Source organism: Lycium barbarum, chromosome 9, assembly GCF_019175385.1.
Source record: "Lycium barbarum isolate Lr01 chromosome 9, ASM1917538v2, whole genome shotgun sequence".
Taxonomy (NCBI): Eukaryota; Viridiplantae; Streptophyta; class Magnoliopsida; order Solanales; family Solanaceae; genus Lycium; species Lycium barbarum.
In genome coordinates this window covers 99,413,102-99,433,023 of record NC_083345.1, presented here as the reverse complement: position 1 = coordinate 99,433,023, position 19,922 = coordinate 99,413,102, and the positions used below count along the sequence as shown (strand labels likewise).

General features: G+C 36.6%; 1 protein-coding gene across 1 annotated transcript; it reads right to left on the bottom strand.

Annotated features, from left to right (window-relative positions):
• Nucleotides 1–15,956: 15,956 nt before the first annotated feature.
• LOC132609147 (zinc finger protein VAR3, chloroplastic-like) lies at nt 15,957–19,550 on the bottom strand. Its single transcript, XM_060323007.1, has 6 exons — nt 19,071–19,550; nt 17,462–17,600; nt 17,074–17,381; nt 16,854–16,985; nt 16,677–16,775; nt 15,957–16,538 (listed from the first exon to the last, which is right to left on the bottom strand). Exons 1-6 carry the CDS (start codon nt 19,433–19,435, stop codon nt 16,094–16,096), a joined length of 1,488 nt encoding a protein of 495 aa, XP_060178990.1. The 5' UTR covers nt 19,436–19,550; the 3' UTR covers nt 15,957–16,093.
• Between the last annotated feature and the right edge of the window lie 372 nt (nt 19,551–19,922).

The window sequence follows — 19,922 nt, the reverse complement described above, 5'->3', positions numbered from 1 at the left end:
TAGATACTTTGTGTTGCATACTTAGCATCCTGCAGATAATTTGTGTGATCTGCAGAAATTGCTGCTTCTGTCCACTGCACTACAATGCTTCAACTAACCTATAATTTGTACCAATACCGTTTTCATAAATTGGCAAACTCTCAGCAGGTTGAGTATCTAATGCTAATGCCACACACTGAGAACAAGCCAATAAATAGATCAAGTATGGAATTATATCATATCTAACCATAAAAACTTCATTATTTGATGCCACTGCTAAGTTTGAAAAACTACATCTATGTAGCAGCAACTTTGATGAACCTGTATATCTACAAATTTAAAAACTCTGATAATCTGCAGACTACACTTGGTTCCTTTTGTGTCAAACTTGAGTCCCATGTCATTTCCTTTACCAAGTGAATCGATGGAACCATAGCACTGTCTTTAGTAATCCTTTTTTGTTATCACATCATATGCCAAGTGATTAAGATCAGTGACACAACTATGAACATGGCATTTACTGCACTTAAACTGCAGTTTCCATACCACTGTATGTAACAAGCACCAGTGCATATGCATCTTTATAAATAATCCTGCATACTTAGAAAACCTCCATGCATAGTATGAACAACCTCTGCAGCTTCTGAAAACTGAGTCAATCCAATTGAAATTGTTTCCTTGTGTGTTCCAGTTGCTTCAATAACTGTCAATAGCTAATCTGTAGTGCTTGGAAACCTGCAAAGCATACCTGATACTTGTGAGTGCTGCTCCCCTTTATGTGCATCCGCCCATGAGTTGCTGCATTTGACCTTCTCAAAAAATGCCCTGTTGTTTATATGAAACCAACCATATTTGTACCATATTTGTATCATATCATGTCCCATATGACATGGCTCAATGCTTGGAAACCTGCAAAGCACACTAGTGGTATGCATGTGTTTGTATAAATCTGTATATGTGAGTGTATACTTTTGTATACGTTTGTATATTTACTTTTGTCCAACAAAAGAAAAGATAGTAGTATAGATCAATGCCTATATATGTTTGTATAAATCTGTATATGTGTTGGGTTGACTGTTTCTAGTATGTTGAATGTTTACTCTCGACTACTCATTTTATAAATAATCAATGATTTTATTCCGAGTTGCTGAGTTCCTGGTATTCTTGCTTGTTCTAATTCTAGTTTCAAGATTTACTTTCTTAAGTAAATGCTTTGTATATGCTAGAATATGTTTGCATAAATCTGTATATGTGCATGTATACTTTTGGTATATGTCTGTATATGTTTATATTTTTTGGTATATGTGTTGTATATTTAGCGTTCTTATTTTCTTGTCTCAGCATTTGGATGTCATATTTTACTATCTGAGGAAGAAGGCAAAATATGGACCTATTCTTGCCATAAAATTTACTACAACTGACTTTTTGTTTTCAATAAGAAGCTTTATTTACTCTATATGGAGTTTGAGAAAAAAAGTCAAGATTTTTCTGTGGTCCCAAAAGAGCATTGTGACGACTTGTTTGGTCGTTGTAGTGTTTTTGACCCATTTACCCTTTTTGATCCTTCCCCGGGTCCCTTTAATATGATTTATGACTTAGTGAAGTCATTGGTTTGGTTCCCGAAAGGTTTGAGTGTGATTTGAGTCATTGGTAGAGGAACTAGTTAAGTTAACGAGTTAGAGTGGACCATGGTCAACATCGGGTTAAGGTGACCCCGTGTCAATCTTTTGAAAGTTCCAACAAGTTTGTATGATGATTTAGGTGAGATTCCGAAGTAATTCAGATGGATTTGGGTTGGGTCGCGCTTGTATTTGATGTTTTCACAGTAGTTCATTGGGGGATAAAGGGCTCCATATTGATCAAACGACCTTTGTTTTATGTTTTGACTGAAGCATTAGATCCGTATCGTAATTATGAAGCTATAGCAAAACGAATCATCGCATTTCGCCTCCATATCAGGAAGTTATGATCATTTTCGTGCGGGTTGTACCAGCAGGTCCGTTGTAGTGAAGCTCGTAACCGCTGCAGCGAAGCTCTGCGGGCAGAAACCTATTTTTATATTGAAATTTCGACCCCAAACACAGTCTTCAAGAGAGAAAGAGGCGAATTTTATTCCATTCATTGGTGAAAGCATTGGAGGCTAAGTCCCCACCATTATTTGTTCCTTTACCTTTCTTCCTTCTTCAAGTTTCATGATTAGTTTAAGGTCCATCAATGGTGGGTGAAAATCCTAGAATCCTAGAATTAGTAAACCCTTAAATAATTAATTGATTGGTGATTTTGTTATTGCTTAAACATCTAGGAGTGAAGGCTATCATTTTCTAGGATGGGAATTTAATTATTAATTATGAGAATTGTATATTGAGACGTAGGGTTCTAACAAAAACGTGAACTTTGGCTTAAAATCTGTTTGAAAGGGGTTAAATTGAACAGAAAACCCATGAATTGGAATAGTATGATTGTAGAGATAAAAGTTATGATAAATTCACCACTAAAAGATAGTTTCATTTAATCCAAAAGAGTAAAAGCAATTGGGTCTTCTTCCCCAATTGTTGTTCTTGTTTGATTAGAAGGTTTATCGCTTACTTAGCATTGTATTCATAGACTTTGACTGTTCTAAGGGGATTAAAAAACAGAAGGCTCATGTGGAGTAGTTCGTGGCTCCTATTCTGCACTCGAGGTAGGTTACGACTTACTTTAGTTAGACTTTGATTAGAGAAATGTATATGTTGTGTAGAAGACGGGAGAAAGCATAATTAGGTCTTCGGACATGGTGTTTGGTTGGATATTAGCTAGGTTGGTATGATTTTTGATTATGTGGGCTTGTCGCCATTATTTATGCATTATGAAGGTGTAGTTGTATTCATACTGTGGCGATTCGAGTGGAATTTTATTAGCTTGGTTGTTGTTTGTGGTGGCTTGCTGCCCTATTATTGTGATTAGACTTACTACCTGAATGGTTGTGTTGTGATACGTGTTGTACCCAATTTTCTTTTATTGGGACACATTTCATCGTAGAAAGGAGGGATAATGAGTTTAGACTTGAATTGTAATATAAACTTATCATAATGCGCAGATGAAAACTTGACGTATGGATTACGGTTGATGGTGATATTATACTTGGCATGCATTCTCATTCCATATGTATATTGATATTGAATTACGACTTGGAAGTGATGATGATATATGAGAAAATAGAGCTCCTTGGTGATGCAAGACTTAGTTGTGAGGTGTACTCGTTATATTTTGAAGTAAAGAGGGACATAGACTCTTTATGTTGACTAAGATAGTTGGTATGATTCATTCCATAGTTGAGTCGATTTATCTAAGTCTTGATATGACTTATGGTGCATTGATTTACCATATTTACACACATTTCTGCATTCATACATTATGGAAATGGTTTGGAAATGTTGAAAGGAAGGTGTTCATATATACCCTTCACTGATTGATTGAGATAGCTGTATAATTAGGCTATGATTGAGCAGAGTTATTGGCGAGTTTTTTATGACTTATATTACTATGACTGTACTTCATTGTTTCTATCCTTGATAAATGTTCTTGAGTCATTCCTTGTGATTCGGTCACGAGGCATTGTTGATGAGATTTTGAGAAAGAACATATACATCTATTAAGACACATTTGACAGGGGCTGATGATGTGGCCTAGTTGTGAGCTCGTGGTCCGAGGTTCGTTTCAAAAAGAGTGGTACACGGACACCATGGGTCCCCTGCAGGTCATGACTATTTGGGGAAACATTACTATTTAGCATGTGCATACAGGTTTGGAGTATTTGGCCAGTGCATTGAGTTGCACATCACTATATTTTGCATTGCACTTCTGTACATTTTATTCTACATTATTATATAGTTCATTTTGTTTTGGTTTTGGTATGGTTTGTTAAAATGGTTGTTGTGGTATAGATATGATCATTGACTGAGTGAAATTGTGGATTAGGGACTCTACCTAGGATCGAAACTTGGAATTGTGATTATTTGGTGAGATTATTGAGACTGGACGGACTTGTGGTTTAGAAGCTTCATCTTAGGCTGTGATGGTTGTGATTTAGTTATGGATATTATGTGACTTGGATCTGAGTATTATGTGCCTATCTATTTATCTTGTTGAGTAATGGGATATTTATTCCCGATGGTGACTTTATTTAATTGTAGGTAATCGATGCACATCCGCATAGTCCCATCCTTCTTTTTCACAAAAACCATAAGTGCGCCCCATGGAGAGACAACCGGATGAATAAGACCCTTACTGAGAAGGTCTTGATATTGTTCTTTCAATTCCCTCAACTCTGCCGGAGCCATACTATATAGAGGGATAGAAATAGGGCGAGTCCCCGGCTCTAAGTGAATGTAGAAATCAATGTCTCAGTCTGGTGGCATACCGGGTAAGTCCGCAAGAAACACCTCTGCGAACTCACAAACTACAGGAACTGACTCAAGTAGTGGAATCTTAGCATCAGTATCACGAATATGCGCCAAATAAGCCAAACACTCCCTCTCAACGAGTTTCTTAGCATGAATATAAGAGATAATTTTTTTGGGGAGGGAATAGGTTTCCTTTCCACTCAAGTCTAGGTATCCCGGGCATACCTGAGGTGACTTTTAGCGTGACAGTCTAGAATCGCATGGTAAGGAGATAGCCAACTCATACACAGAATAACATCAAAATCTACCATGTCTAAAATCATTAAGTCTACCCAGGTGCCATAACCCATAATCGTAACAGTGCAAGATCGAAACACTTTATTTACAACCACAAAATCTTCGACCGAAGTAGACACAAGAATAGGAATATTAAGCAAGTCACAGGTCATATCAAAACTCCTAGAAAAGTAAGTAGAAGCATACAAAATATGGAACCCGAATCAAATAGTGCAGAAGCCTGCCGGTGACAGATTGAGATAGTACCTTTGATAACTACATCTGAGCCCTCGGCCTCTGGCCTGCCTGGCATGGCATAGTAATGGGCACGCCCATCACTAGCCTGAGAACTTCCACAGTCCCCCTGACCTATCTGACCAACACCCCTACCAAACTGATAATCTCCTTTGTTGAACTGAGCGCCACCTTTACCTGTCTTGTGACCACCCCGCCCAGTCTGAGTACGGTTCCCACTAAAAGATCCCTTTCCTCTAATCGGAGAAACTGGGGCCATGGGACCCTGAAACTGACCACTCTAGTTACCCTATTTGAGTTTAGGACAAAACCTCTTGATGTGCCTCTGCTCGCCACACTCAAAGCAGGCACGATTAAGAGTGGGCCTCTGAACTGACACCGAAGAGGCTGAAAAACCTCCCTGATCTAGAACTCAGGACTGAGAGCCCCCTGCCTAACTGATAGAGTACTGAAAGACTCCAGATGAGCCTCCAATCGAACCCGACATAGTGTACTGAGCCTGATGACCCAAGTAACTCTGGGATCTTTGTCCCTTAGAAAACATACAGCTGAAATTACCACCCTTTCAGCCTTCTTCTCTGCATAATTATCGTAGCCATCCTGACGGACACCCTCAACAGTCTTCACGTGGTTCATAACCTCTTGAAAAGAATAACCTCTGGTTACCAGCTAAAGAGCCCACAACTGAAGGACAATATTTAATCCCTTCACAAAGCTCCTAACACTCTCCCCCTCAGTAGGAAAAAGCTGGAGAGTATAACGAGCCAAGGACTGAAATCGGGACTCATAAGCAGCCACAGAAGAATTTCCCGGCTTAATATTACTGAACTCGTCACGCCTCCTGTCCCTCAAAGTACGAGGAACATACTTCTCAAGAAAAATTTGGTAGAACTGAGTCCAAGTTAATGGAGGCAAATTCGTTGCCCTACACTCTACAAACGCTCTCCATCATAACTTGGCATCTCCCATGAGCTGAAAAGTCAAAACCTCTACTCCATACTTCTTGACTTCCCCCATTGTATGGATCCTCTCGTGGCAATTAATAATGAACTTATAGGCATTCTCTGTCTCAGTACCAAAGAACTCTAGAGGCTTTATCTTAGTGAACCTCCAAAACAAATCATGTTCGTCACTTGTCATCACCGGTCCTCCCACTGGACTAGGAAATAACTTAGGTCCTGGGGCCTCATCCAAACGTAGAGCTACAGCTGCGGCATACTGTGACCCTAGAGCCTGAATTGGAGCCTGAGTCGGACCATCTGCTCTCGCACCCTGATTACCTACTGCTGTCGGTAACACTCCTACCTCTGCTAAGCCATTTAATAGGTTCAGCACTCAGACCATAACATCTGACAGCACTGGAGTAGCAATAATATCCGGCTGAGCTGGTGCTGCTGCGAACTCGACTGCCTCATTCTGAACAACCTGAGGCTCAGGGGACTCAGCGTGTTACTGACCAGCCGCAGGAGCCCCGTCCTGGCTGGTGCTGCTGCTCCCCTACCTCTACCTCGGCCACGGCCCCTGGCCTTCCTCCCCCTCCACAAGCTGCGATTGCAGCGGCCTGACCTCTCCTTCGAGCTGCAGCCCCAGCGACTGGCGTAGGTGCCTCATTAGCTGCTGCTGCCGCACGAGTCCTCACCATCTATGAGAGAATAGAAAGAAAAGTCAGATACCAATTCGAATCATCTAGATACCAATTGGAATCAAGTAGCACGAAAGAAAGAAAGAAAGAAATTAAAGTTTCCTAGTATCCCATAGCCTCCCGAAGATAAGTACAGACGTCTCTGTACTGATCCGCAGGACTCTACTAGACGTTAGTGGCACCCACACTAGTCCTATAGTGGGCGAACCATTCCCATAACCCATTATCAAGCCAATTTCAATTACTTAAACCAATTAATAAACATTGCTCACAGATAATGGAATAAGATGTCTGACAATAAAATAAATAAAATAGCGAGTGCAAAAACCTAGCTATTACATCCCAAAAATCTGAAAGTCACCGTATAAGGACTCTAACCAACAATGTCTAAAGAGAAGAGATATTGTCTAAAAATATACATAATGTCTGGGATGGAAGATAGACATCTGAAATAAAGGAAGATCTTTAGGCGACATGGCACGTATAGGAGCTCACCCTCTGATCTTGATAACGAGTAACCTCAACTAGATGTGAAGTCTAGATGACGCCTCTGGCTCAAAAGCTACACTTATAAAAAAGTGCAGAAGTGTAGGTCAGTACAAACAACACGTACTGGTTGGTATCATAGGCCAACTAAGATTAGTATCATGCATACACATATAAAATCAATGGAATAGGTAGACAGGCACAACACACATGTATCACAATCAGAATCAATCACCAATTACCAACAATGAAACACCAATACTCAAGCCGAAATTAAAACAATAAGCAATGAAGTTTCCAGCTCTGTCACATATCTGTACACACATGCTAAATGATAATGATTTCCCTAAATAGCCATGACCTGCAGGGGACCCATGTTGTCCATGTACCACTCGTTCTGTAACGAACCTCGGACCACGTGCTCATAACTAGGCTACATCGTCACCCCCTGTCAAATGTGCCGTAAGAGATGTATATGTTCCATCTCAATCATCATCAATAAATGCCTCATAATCACATCACAAGAATATCTCAAATACACGTGTCAAGTCAACACTAACGAAGTATAAGCAAATAACACAAGCCACAATAAGACTCACAAATAATCTGCTCAATAATAATATAATATGTAGCTATCTCAATTCATCTCTGAAAGGTATATATGAACACCTCCCTTTAAACAGTCTAAAAAATACAGTTCAAGTTTATCAACCTCAACAATGGAGAATCACTTCACACAATTTAATCATAGAACTAACAACGATCATCAAACTCCAAGTCCGAAGACCTAGACATGCTTTATCCCATAAATTCTATGACATATACAATCAACTAATCAAAGTTGAACTCAAGTAAACTGTAACTTACCTCAAAGCAGATTTGAGCAATGGAGTCACTTCGCAACAACCTTCCTCTTTCGCAATGCCTCAGAATGTTCAAAGTCTAGAAATCATAATTCTAAGTAAGTAATGGATTATTAACTCAATTTATGGGTTCTATAATCAATTCAACCCTACAAATATGGTTTTATCCAAAGTTCCCATTTTTATTGGAGCCCTAGGTCTTAACAAACAATTTCCATCATTGAATATCCAATTCTCATGCTCTGAAGTGATAATCTCTACTCTTAGATGATTAAACAACAATAAGAAATAACCCATCAATATTCTAGGGTTTCATGAACTTAGGTGTTCTAACCTTTCAATTCTCCCCAAACTAGCTTTTATTTGGTGCTAGGATTGGATAAGATTAAAGAACTAACGAGATTAATGGTGGAAAGTTACCTTGATGAAGAGTATTGACCTTGCCTTAGAAAATTTGCCTCAAGGATTCCTGGGAACTATTTTTAGAGTTATGTGAAGAGTGGGGTCGAAATAAAGTATTTAAGTAAGGTTTTTGACTTAATAAGGAAGGCTGCAGTGGTCCCCACTTCGCTGCAGCGAGAACCAACTTCGCTGCATCGGGCCTTTGAAAAATCCAACCCTTCACTGTAGCAAGACCCCTTCTCACTACAGCGGCCTTGTTGCTGTGGAAAGATTTCCACTGCAGCGATGCATTTTGGGCAATGAGCACGAAATTTTCTACATTTTATACTTAGTCTCTCAAAATCATTCTAAGGCCCTATGAACACGAGCCAACAAACAAACGAAGTTAAAAATACATAACAGAGTCACTTATAAGTCACAAACCACAACATAAGATACATCCCAATTTATTTAGGTCTTCTCATTCCTAACCTCGGGAAAGTACTAGCAAGGGTAGAATGGTAAAATTATGCATAACGACCAAGCGGGTCGTTACACTCTTTCTTTTTCATCTCTATGATGCTTCTCTAATTGAAGTGACCAAACCCTTCCTGCCATAGGTCAGTACATGTCTTTGAAGTGCTGGTATAACCCTACTCGATTCTTTTCTCCCAATTAACTGAAAATATTTTGTTGCTCATCTCGACACAAAATAATTCCACTCCACAAGGGTAAAAAACAACGCATTTGAGATTCTTAAAATGTAATGAGTAATTTTTTTCAAGCATTTGTCCAACACTCATAGATTTTGACTCATATCAGGTGCGTACAAAACATTAAGAATAGTTTTGATACTTGAGATTGTTGAAATAGTCACTGTCCTCTGCCTTTCACTTTTACAGCCTCACCATTTCCCACCTTTACTTTGGATTTGTAAGTATCTTCAAGGAACTTGAACATTTCAGCATCATTGCACACGGGATATATGCAACCACTAACAAGAAGCCACGCATTAGGGGACTCATTCGTTGAAAAGTATGAAACTACAAAGAGTTGCTCCTCATGTACGTCAACATCTTCTGCTAGTTGTGCTTATAAAGCTCTAGAGGCCTTTTTTGTAGATTTGCAAACCTTAGATATGTGCCCCCATCTGTTTACAGTTTCCGTATATGGCATCGGCTCTCCACCAATAATATTTTCCCAGATGTGTCATTTTTTGGCAATGCTTGCACGAAGGAAACTTCTGCTTTAAATATCCAATATTGTTTCCACCGTCATGCTTGGCCTTATGCTTTTGGCTGATCTGCTGCTTTCGTTTACCAGAATATTTCTTTTGCACAAAAAAAGCTCATTAAGTGAACTTTTCTCGTCTTATAGTCCTTCTTTGCTCTTGTGCTTGAAGAGCACTCATTAGTTCACCTAATAGGAGTTTGCTTAGGTCCTTGGATTCTTCAAGAGAGGAAATCCAAACCTCTCAAGAAGATTTACAAGAACTTTCTCCACAATCCGTTTGTCTGTAAATTCTTCACCAAGAAGTCTAATGTTATTAACAATTAAGGAGATTTGATCAGCATACTAACTGATTGTTTCATCCTCCTGCATATTCAGAGACTCAAACTCTCTTTTTAGGTTCAACACTTGCATTTGACGTGTTCTATCGCTGCCTTGATATTCGTCTTTTAATCTATCCCAAGCCTCCTTTGTTGTATTACAAGCCATGACTCTATAGAACACAGAATTCTGCATAAGCGACTTGGCCTTAGATTTTTTTTTCCTTCTCTTCACTGTTGGATTTGATCTCAGCCAAGGTAGGATTTGCTGGTAGAACAGGATTGGTTTATCCTCTATCACAGTTTCCCAGAGGTCATAGGCTTCCAGAAAAGCTTGCGTCTTCACAGACCAAAATTGATAATTTTCACCGGTGAAAGTGAAAGGTGGATTTAAAGGTAGGCAGTTGGATGCCATTTGTGTTGTAGATTAAAACTTTTTGGTCCTATTAGATCAACTATGGCTCTGATGCCACTGTTAGAACATATAAAAACTCTGAACACTGAATAGAAGAGTAAGGATAGTAAGAAAGTATTAATATTCCAGCATCTCATTAAACATGGAAACTTCAGAATTTAAACAAGAAAAAAATAACCAACTTCCTATCTAGCAGCCACTTACAAAGTGGGCTGAGAACTGGATAAGAAAATGTGCCTAGTAACAGATATAAAGTTCCACTAACTTCATAAAATTAAGCACTACATCTGACCAAGTCTTTGCTTGAAAAGATGAAATCAGTAAACTTAAACTAAGTAAAAAACAGTAAAAACAATAAGCTGAAATAGAAATACCAATTGTCTAACAAGAGGAACTTGAATTGCTATGACAGAAATTTCATGTTGTCACTGTGGAAATTGATTCTATGAGTAAAGTCAGTTCTATAATCAACTTATTTATAGTTGTAGGAAAATAATATTTAAAAAGGCGTTAAGAATAAACTTAAACTAAGTAAAAAATAGTAAAAACAATAAGCTGGAATAGAAATGCCACTTGTCTAACAAGAGGAACTTGAATTGCTTTGACAGAAATTTCATGTTGTCACTATGGAAATTGATTCTATGAGTAAGGTCGGTTCTACAATCAACTTATTTATAGTTGTAGGAAAACAATAGTTAAAAAGGCAATAAGACTCAACTTCATGCCAAGAGACAAAGGATCAACTTCAATGAAGCTTTGAAACATTTTTTTTTTCTTGTTTGTATGTACCACTTTCTAAGATTTGCTAAGCACTTGATATTTTCCTTGAATCTTAAAGTTCATCACCTTTTCATTTATCCACAATCAATATCTTGGCTTTCTACCTTCATCCAAGGAGAATAACCGGTTAATATAGCGGATTCTTTCCTGCAGGACTTGTTGTCAAAGTACACAAATAAGGATGAAAGAAGCAGAAGGTTTGCTACACAGTTTTAACTGCTCATTGCTACATTTGAAGACCATCAAGATCATTTCTTTTTGTGGACCACTAAGGAAAAATAAGTCAATGCTGTCATCGGTAAAATATTTTCTCAAGCATGCAACCGTGCTAGAAAAGTTTGTCCTTGTTGCTAGATACAAAGGGGCTGTTACGTCTCAGGATTATGTTAAAATGGAACTGGAGTTCCCAAGATTTTCGAGATCCACTCACCACGCTTCATTTATCTTTTCTTATTGATAATCTTTGGCCCCTAACATTTGTATTGATTGCAACATACTTTAACATCGGTTACTTTATGGTTGAAACTGGTTTGTAGCTTATAGACAAGGTTAGGGTATCTTTTCTAGATTTTTTGTCAGCATAAATGGACCTCGTGGACTCAAAGTGCCGTTGTAAGCTTCTCTCTATTTCACTCTGTATATTCTCTTAAATCAGTTTTTGGTAAATTTGTTAGCTTTTTGTTAATTCACTTGTCTATTTATACAAGATGTTAATTCACGAACATCTTCTTTATCTCATTTCTGTGCGTTAATTTGATTATGGAATTGGTGGGTTGCTTCTGGTCTTATGCAAAATAATTGACATATAGATTATTTCTGGTTTACTTGACTAGTCTTCTTTTATTTTGCAATCATTTTCTATTGGGACTTTTGGGCTCTTTTCATAATTTGCTGTGGATTTTTTGAGATATTTAACTCTTTGGGTTGACTAATTCTTGGCATGTAGTCTCTAAATTTAGTTTGATATAGTCTGAAACTATGATTTGTTTTTGTTTTTGCGATGGGATTTTTAACTTTATTTCGAAATCAATAGAACGCACTCCCTCCCTCCGTTTGATTTTATGTGCCACTTTTTTTTTTTGGTCGATTCAAAAACATTGGCACCTTTTTTATACTGGAAATTATTTAATTCTTACATTCTAATTTACACTTACCCAGATCCCACTTGTGGAACTATACTGGGTATGTTGTTGTTGTATCTTACTGTATCTTACACTTAATGATACTCTCTTATATATAAGACATGACATGTTATAACCATAAAATTTTAGGAGCACCTTTTGATATGTGATACATATTTGCATAATTGCAATGTCAAAAATATTTCTTCTTTGTATTCCATTTCCTGTTAAATACTATCATATAAATACTATAGCTACAGCTACCTTTCTCAGGAGTTGGGTTCAAGCCAGTTAAATGCCTGACTGAGCCTCTTGGCATTGATCGACCAAATCAATGTCCATTGCCAAAACCTACAATACTCAATATAAATAAGCTAAGTTGTTTAGCGTATGCAAAGTTGAGGTATATCTTGATGCAATCAACTATATATAATCACACAGACTATTCAGGCGGATTGACCTACCTTAGCAGTACTCTCGTCCAATCATGCTCAACTTCGGAGCTCGATTAGGTTCTGATTGTGTAGAAATGGGTAATTGGAGACACTTCATTGTTTTTTCCAGGAAAGGGGATACATATTTATTCCAAAAATGAAAAGAATAGAAGAGAAAAGGATAAAAAGCTGGTGATAGCCTTGTAGGAAATAAGATTCAAAAGCAAGAAAAAAAAAAAAGGGAATGCTTCCTTTATTTTTGCTTTTCTTCAACATACGTGATGAGCATTAATGTTTCTGCCTTGGTGATTATATTAGGTTTTTTGTGTGTGTAGCTATTGATACCAGTTTTGTGAACTAAAGATTACTATATGATGGTTAGATATTCCTCGAGTTTTATGAGCTTATTTGAAGTGATTTTTATGTGAAGTTAGAGATTTTAAGTGTGGATATTGTTAAATTGTGTTGTTTTACGTTTATTTGAGGATGAACCAAAATTGAGAGCAAAATGAATGTAACAAGTGAGAAACTACACATGAAGTGGTGCGCGATGGCGCACCTGGGCGTGTCATTGCACAAGCCATCATGCAGGAGAGACAGTTTGCGAAAGTGATAGTGCCACACAAAGTGCTATCCAGCTGCGCGATCGCACAATGAGCGGACGAGGAATTTAATTTGAGGCTAATTTCGGCATTTGACAGACAAATCCCTGGGACTATATAATGTTTTGGCACATCCTAATTAGGTTATCTGGGAACTTTTGACCTAGGCGTATTGGAGGAGCGTAGAAGAGGATTTGACGGCCGAATTCATAACTTTCCATCGCAATTCGATTCAATACGGGAGTTGGATCAATCGTCGGTTGTAATGTTTTCTAATTCTATTTCTTCTGTGTTCTTTTATTCTATTCTGGAGTAGTTTTCTTATTGAATTTTGACAAGACATGATGTATTGATTGGCGTTTTTAGATTCGATTCTTGTTTTATTGCTTGAATTCATTAGTGGGGTTCTGAATTGAATTGCAAAGTTATTTACCATTTTATTTAATCGAGAGAGGAATGATTTGGTGAATATCTTTGTATTATTTTTGATTGGTTTTAATTGGTGATTCTTCTAAGTAATCGAAAAAGCTTCTTGAATTATTGGTTGAATCAAAAGCGCAAAATATTCGCGTGACGTTTTCCTTGACATTAAACCCTTAATATTTTCTTGCATATGTTCACAAGCTTTTCATCAGTCTTGAACTCATGGAAAGCAGTTTAACTTGATTTTTGAGATATTCCTGAATGCTTTAATCGGAAGAGAAAGTATTTTATAAACTATCTTAATATAACTATGATTTAGCTCATGATTGAATGATTTTATTGAGTAATTGGGAGAAACTCTTGAATAATTTATCTTGGGTTATAAACTGACGATATTCGTGAGAAGTCGTCCGAAGATCTATTTCTATCCATATATTTTGCACATTCTCAGGGCTTGCATTAGTTTAATTTGTGGAATTTAAATAAATAGTTGGAAGATGTTTATCAAATTCTTGAGTAAACTAATTACTTATTGAATTAAATATTTGAAGAGAATGATAAAACGAATCGGATCTAATTGCTAAAATCTTGCATCTGTCTTGTCTACTACCCTTACTTCTCATATTAATAGTAACCTTTGCTTTCATTGTCAATTATCTTTAATTATGTTCGTAGTCGATAATCGCGGTTTATAACCACAACAAACTTAAGTTTTGATCACCCGAATAAGACTGAGCAAGACTTTGTTTGAGTAATTGTTTGTACCAATTCCTATAGAGACGATCTAAATACCATACTATCTTTGACTAACGAAGCACTTAATTTATACTATGTTTTGCACTCGTCACTGTAAATCTTAACAAAGTTAATTGTCATGTTCTTTTCCTTGATATTTCTTGACTGGCCCTATAGTTAGCCTTTGTGAATTGATTGTTGATATCATATTTAAGTTGTCAAAAGAAGAGAAAAATGCATTACAACAACAAATGAACCATCAAAAGGAAATGCTTAATTTATAGGACTATGTAATAACTGAGAACTTGTATATTGTGTTATTAACAGGATGAAAACGAATAAACAACCGACTGTAATAGGCTAAAATACACTGATAATATAAAAAAAAAATTACAATGTCAGTGTATATAAGTTAAATCGATTACTTATTCCTGGCCCTGGTATGCCAAAGATAGTTGATGGTTTCATAGGTAAGCTCTTTCCAAATTTCTTTCCTTGCTTTCAGTTAATTGTTTGGAAGTATATTTGTAAGAAAATTCACATATTTATATGCAAATTTTTACAGAATTATAGAATTCTTTTTATGCTAGCCAATTGTATTTATCTGAAACCTACTCACTAGACTTATCCAGATTCGTTGCATAGGGTCCATTTAAGTGGAAGCGCTACATATCAAGAATTTTTCCATTTCCAATGATTGAACGCGAGAACTTTGATTAAGGGTGGAAGAATCTCCTCCCTTAGTGGTTGCCAATTTGTATCTTTTGCAGCTTCATTGGTTGCTTTTGTTATTTTGTCTAACGACGTTTGTGATTTAAGAAAAAGAACATATATATGATAGTTTCTGGAATAGAACTTCAATCAAGCATGTCAAACCTATTGCTGTGGTATTATTTGTTGAGTATCAATTCACTAACCTGAAGATTGTACTTACTTCAGGTTCATTTGGATGGGGCTGTTATGACATCCTTGAGAGGAACTGAATAAGTTGAAACTTATCTACAAGCATTAAAAAATATAAACAAAGATCTTTCTTCACAAGTGTTGAAAGTATGCAAAATTAATTTTACCATGTTCTAAAAATCATAGCCATAAACAATATTGTTAGCATGGAATGTTTTAAACCAGAAAGGAAATAAATTTTATGCCAGTTGTTGGCTTAAATCACGAAAACTGATTTTATTGAGTAATTTGCCGAATAGCCCTCAGATTTATTTAAAATTACAGAAAGATTTTTAACCCAAAATAGATAAAACTTAGACATAAGAAAGAGAAACATGTATAATGGGAGTGATGAAGCAACTTTGAAGGTGCGTTATGTAGATAAACGTATAACAAGAATTATTCCACTCTTCTTTTTCTGAAATAAGTACGAGTGTGTTAAATGGAATTAAAAGACTTTTTTAAAATAAGCAGATTTTAAGAACTTGATAAAAAGGTTATTAAAGTCAAACACTTAGCTACTAGTGTTCTGTTTAAGGTATCTCCCTCCATTCTAACTTATTATCAGATAACTTATGGCTAACAACTACTCCGTATTATTATTATAAATATAATAAATGGTAAATACTTAATTTAATTAGTTCTCGCACTTAGCTTTCTATTGAGACTAAAAAATATCTAGAAACATATTGTATAAAACTCTTTATTGTCAATCTTAATTAATAAATAAACAAAATAACTAAATGGTGTATATTATAATATTTCCTTGTGAGAAAAGAGAAATGCACAAAACTCTTTCATAGTATACTCAGAATTGGTTCTGGGCTCTAATATATTCCTGCATTTTGAGTACTTTTATGCCCAAACCACTCAGCCATTTCCTCATCCCCAGTATACCTGCCGCTATCAGGTATAAAAGAAGACTGCAATTCATCAGCTTTTTCTCTTTCTCTTGCACTCATCTCCCTCTTCCACCTTTCTTGCTTCTTTGCGTCTCGAGATAATTCGCTATTCCCCCCTAAAACAGGAAAATCAACGAATCCTGCTACCATTGAGCTAACAAGATCTTCATTGTCACTCTGAACTAATTCCCATTCATCTACGTCCTTATCTGTTTCTTGATTCACTTCACCAAAATAAGGCCGTGTTCGACTAATGCTTCGATTTTGTATTGTAGATCGAGATGAAGAACCTGCACTGCTAGATGCTTTTGGCCGTCTGTGATCACATTTCAAGCACACCATGTTTCTTTTGAAATTGATGTAGTTGCACCTAGCCAAGGGGAAAACCGACAGAGTTAAGCTAAAAAGGGAGGATACGAAAACACATTCAACTGATATTAACCGTTGATCACAAATAAATAAAAGTGTCTATGGCTTATGTAAGAAAAAAAAACGATTAAGTTCTTACGATTCACACTCCCACTCTCCAGAATTAAGCTGCCGTTTAGGAGGCTTTTCTTTACACTGCAAACACCTTGTATTCCTTGCGAAGTTCATAAAATGGCATCTGCAAGAGATTGGAAGTCAAATGACACACTAGGACGTAAGCTTATCTACATGCAAAGTTATCCAACAGCATTCTTACTTATAGCAAATCCAGTCGCCTTTCTTTAATGGAAGATGATCCTGCTCCTCACTTAACTTGCTAAGTCTTTCGTGAAATAAGCCATTGCACTGTAAACACTTAACATTTCTGGAAAAATTCAAGAAGTTGCATCTAGGAACAAAACCAAAAGGAAAACAGAAAATTTTAGGATTGTGCATGGAAGTATTATGTCTTAAATGCATTCAGAAATCAGACTCACTTGGGACAAAACCAATCACCATGTTTCATCAGAACATTGATCTGACCTTCTTCTTGGTGATCAGAAGGGTTTGCGGATTTCTGTGTGAGTTCCTCTGAACTGAAACTCACAATTTCTTTCAACAGCTTTCTTGCTGATTCCTTAACTCTTTTGTTCAAGGAAGGTTTATTCTGGACAGCACCAGTAACTGGATCAAGTCCATAAGTCAATAAAAGACGCATAACATCAACAGTTCGACCACCTTGATCTTCATGTGCCATGATATATGCCCTCTCACAACTTCCCCTCAATATGCAGAAGCTGCAAACCTACTAAAATTCATCTTGTTAGACAGGTGGTTTGCTACTAACACTCTGATGGACATGTCTTAGCTAGGTTAAGAACATACATTTCCTTCCTCGATGCCTAACGATACCCTAAGGCGCTTTCCAGAGTTGACAACTTTTCTATCCGTGCTTGGACAGCCGCAACCTGCAAGCACCCCAATATCTTGCTGGGACAAATATCTGTTACCATGGCCGTATTTGCTAGATCAGCAACAAGCATGATAAAACAGAGTATAATTAAACCAACACTGCTTTCTTTAGGGGGCAGGTGTTATGTATAAATATCTTGACAATACCAAGCAGCTGAATACTTGCAAGTATGATTATGAGATTGTGAGGTTGGTAATTCTCCGCTGTTTCTTTCAAAATCATAATTCTCCTGGTACTAGCTTGATACTTAAAATTTAGGTCTTCGTGATATTCAGAAGAACTGAGTTACAATTTATTTCTTCATATACTGAAATACCAGTAGCATTTACCGAAAAGTTCATCCCAACTTCAACTTCACAACAAGAACTACTACACCTCAAGCAAGTTGTGGTCTAACCATGCTGCTCTAATTAAGTTCATCTTAATAATAAGTAGTCCCTCCATCACATTTTATGTGGTGTATTTGAGTAGGTACAGAGTTTAAAAAGAAAGACTTCTGAAACTTGTATTGTAAAACAGGTCATAAACCTTTCTGTGGCTATAAATCATGTCATTTATTAAAAGTTTATAGTTAAATTGTTTCCAAAAAGAGAAGGTGTTAGTTTGACATAAAAAGGGACTGAGGGAGTGAGGTTGTACTATAACACCAAACAAAAGAGATAATGTACAGGAACGGTAGAAAGAGTTGTGATACTCGGCTTGACTGAATAAAGAAGAGAGAAACAGAAATTAAATTCTCAAGCAGTGGCAGTGCAGTAAAAACTTAGCTGACATTCCTATTGTTTTATAAGCTAAAGCTTACACTCATCGCGGCTCAAACTAGGTACGATTCTCTTGCATGTTGGTAATATTAAATAACTAATTCAAGCACAAGCAAATAACCCGTAAATCCCTCGCAATATGCTTACATAAGTTAAAGTACTCCCTCCGTCCGTCCCATTTAAGAGTCTTACTTTCTTTTTTGGTTTGTCCCAAAAAGAGCGTCTTTTCTATATTTAGTAAGTTGATAATTCAAACATCCTACATGGCAAGTTTATAACTACAAGATTCAACGGACATTTTAATACAATATACACATCTTTAATTTAGGACCACAAGATTAAAAAAAATCTCGTTATTTCTTAAACTCCGTGCCTAGTCAAATTAAGACACTGAAATTGAGACGGAGCGAGTAGTTAACTTGACTTCCATTGTATTGTCAATACAAACTCAAGTGTCCAACTGGTTCATGAAGCTAAAATACAAAACCAGCACCAAAATACAGAAATCAATTCCAACAAATCAGCAAAAGCAAGAAAGTTGCTAAAACAGTCATTTCAAAGAAGGCTATTAGAAGGGTGTTTGGAATGGATTTTTTTGTTTTTGTTTTTTAATAGCTTATAAGCTAAAAGCCTAAGTTGGGATAATGACTTTTAGCTTATTTTTGTACTTTTGAGCTTAAAAGCACTTGTTTACATTTTCCAAACAGAAATCAAGAAAAGCAAGATATTTGCTAAAGTGGTCATTTCAAAACAGACTAACCTTATAAGATCAAAGCGGTCTCGAGCAAAATTCAAACAAGCAGTTCTAATTTGGTTTGCATCCATTTCAGCATTTCCCAAATAGCCACTTTTTAACAACTTGTCCATCAAGTTCATCCATTCAGGCCAAGGATGAGAAATCAAACGAAGTTTTCTTGAAAATTCATTTTGCTTATTTGGTTCTTGAGTTGGTTTTGGTTCTTTTTTGGTTTGTGGGGTTTGGAATGCTTTGCCTTCTTCAAGAATGAATTGGATTGCCCCATTGGAAAATGGGTTTTTGCTATGCAAACTGAAGACCTGAATTTGAATAATTTTCAAGATTTTAAATGGGGTTTTGACAAGGATTGAATTGCTTCCCTTGAACATCTGATTAAGGAGTTGCTCACAAGAGGTTTTTGGGGGTTTACCACTGCAGACGTAGGTTTTAGCCCTGCAATTTTTAACGAGAAAACTACCAAAATGGTCGTTAGGGGCCGTTTGGTTGGGAACAAGTTATCACACGATTAATTATATGGGGTTTAGTTATCTCGGGATTATTTTGCCAAAAAACACTACAATTTTGGGATAGTTTTTGCGATCGACCCAATTAAATGTGGGATAAACTCATCTCAAATTTAATTCCGTAATTAATTATCCCTTACTCCTCATACTAAATGAGCCCTTAATGTATGAGGGTTGGACTATTTTAGTCCTTCATATATACTACATAATCGAAAGAGTTCTAATGTATGAAAAAATGTCCATTTTAGTCGTTCATACATACCACGTAATCGAAATAGTTTTTAAAGTATGAAAAAAACGTTTATTTTAATCCTTCATATATACCACGTAATCGAAATAATTCTTAATATAT

Bases quoted from the DNA above. Each gene is read 5' to 3' on its own strand.
- LOC132609147 (XM_060323007.1), bottom strand. From the start codon at position 19,435: ATGTTCAAGGGAAGCAATTCAATCCTTGTCAAAACCCCATTTAAAATC. The intron at 17,601-19,070 runs GTTAGTCTGTTT...TTGCTGATCTAG, and splicing joins GACCGCTTTGATCTTATAAG to CAAATACGGCCATGGTAACA. The intron at 17,382-17,461 runs GTATGTTCTTAA...GAATTTTAGTAG, and splicing joins TAGGCATCGAGGAAGGAAAT to GTTTGCAGCTTCTGCATATT.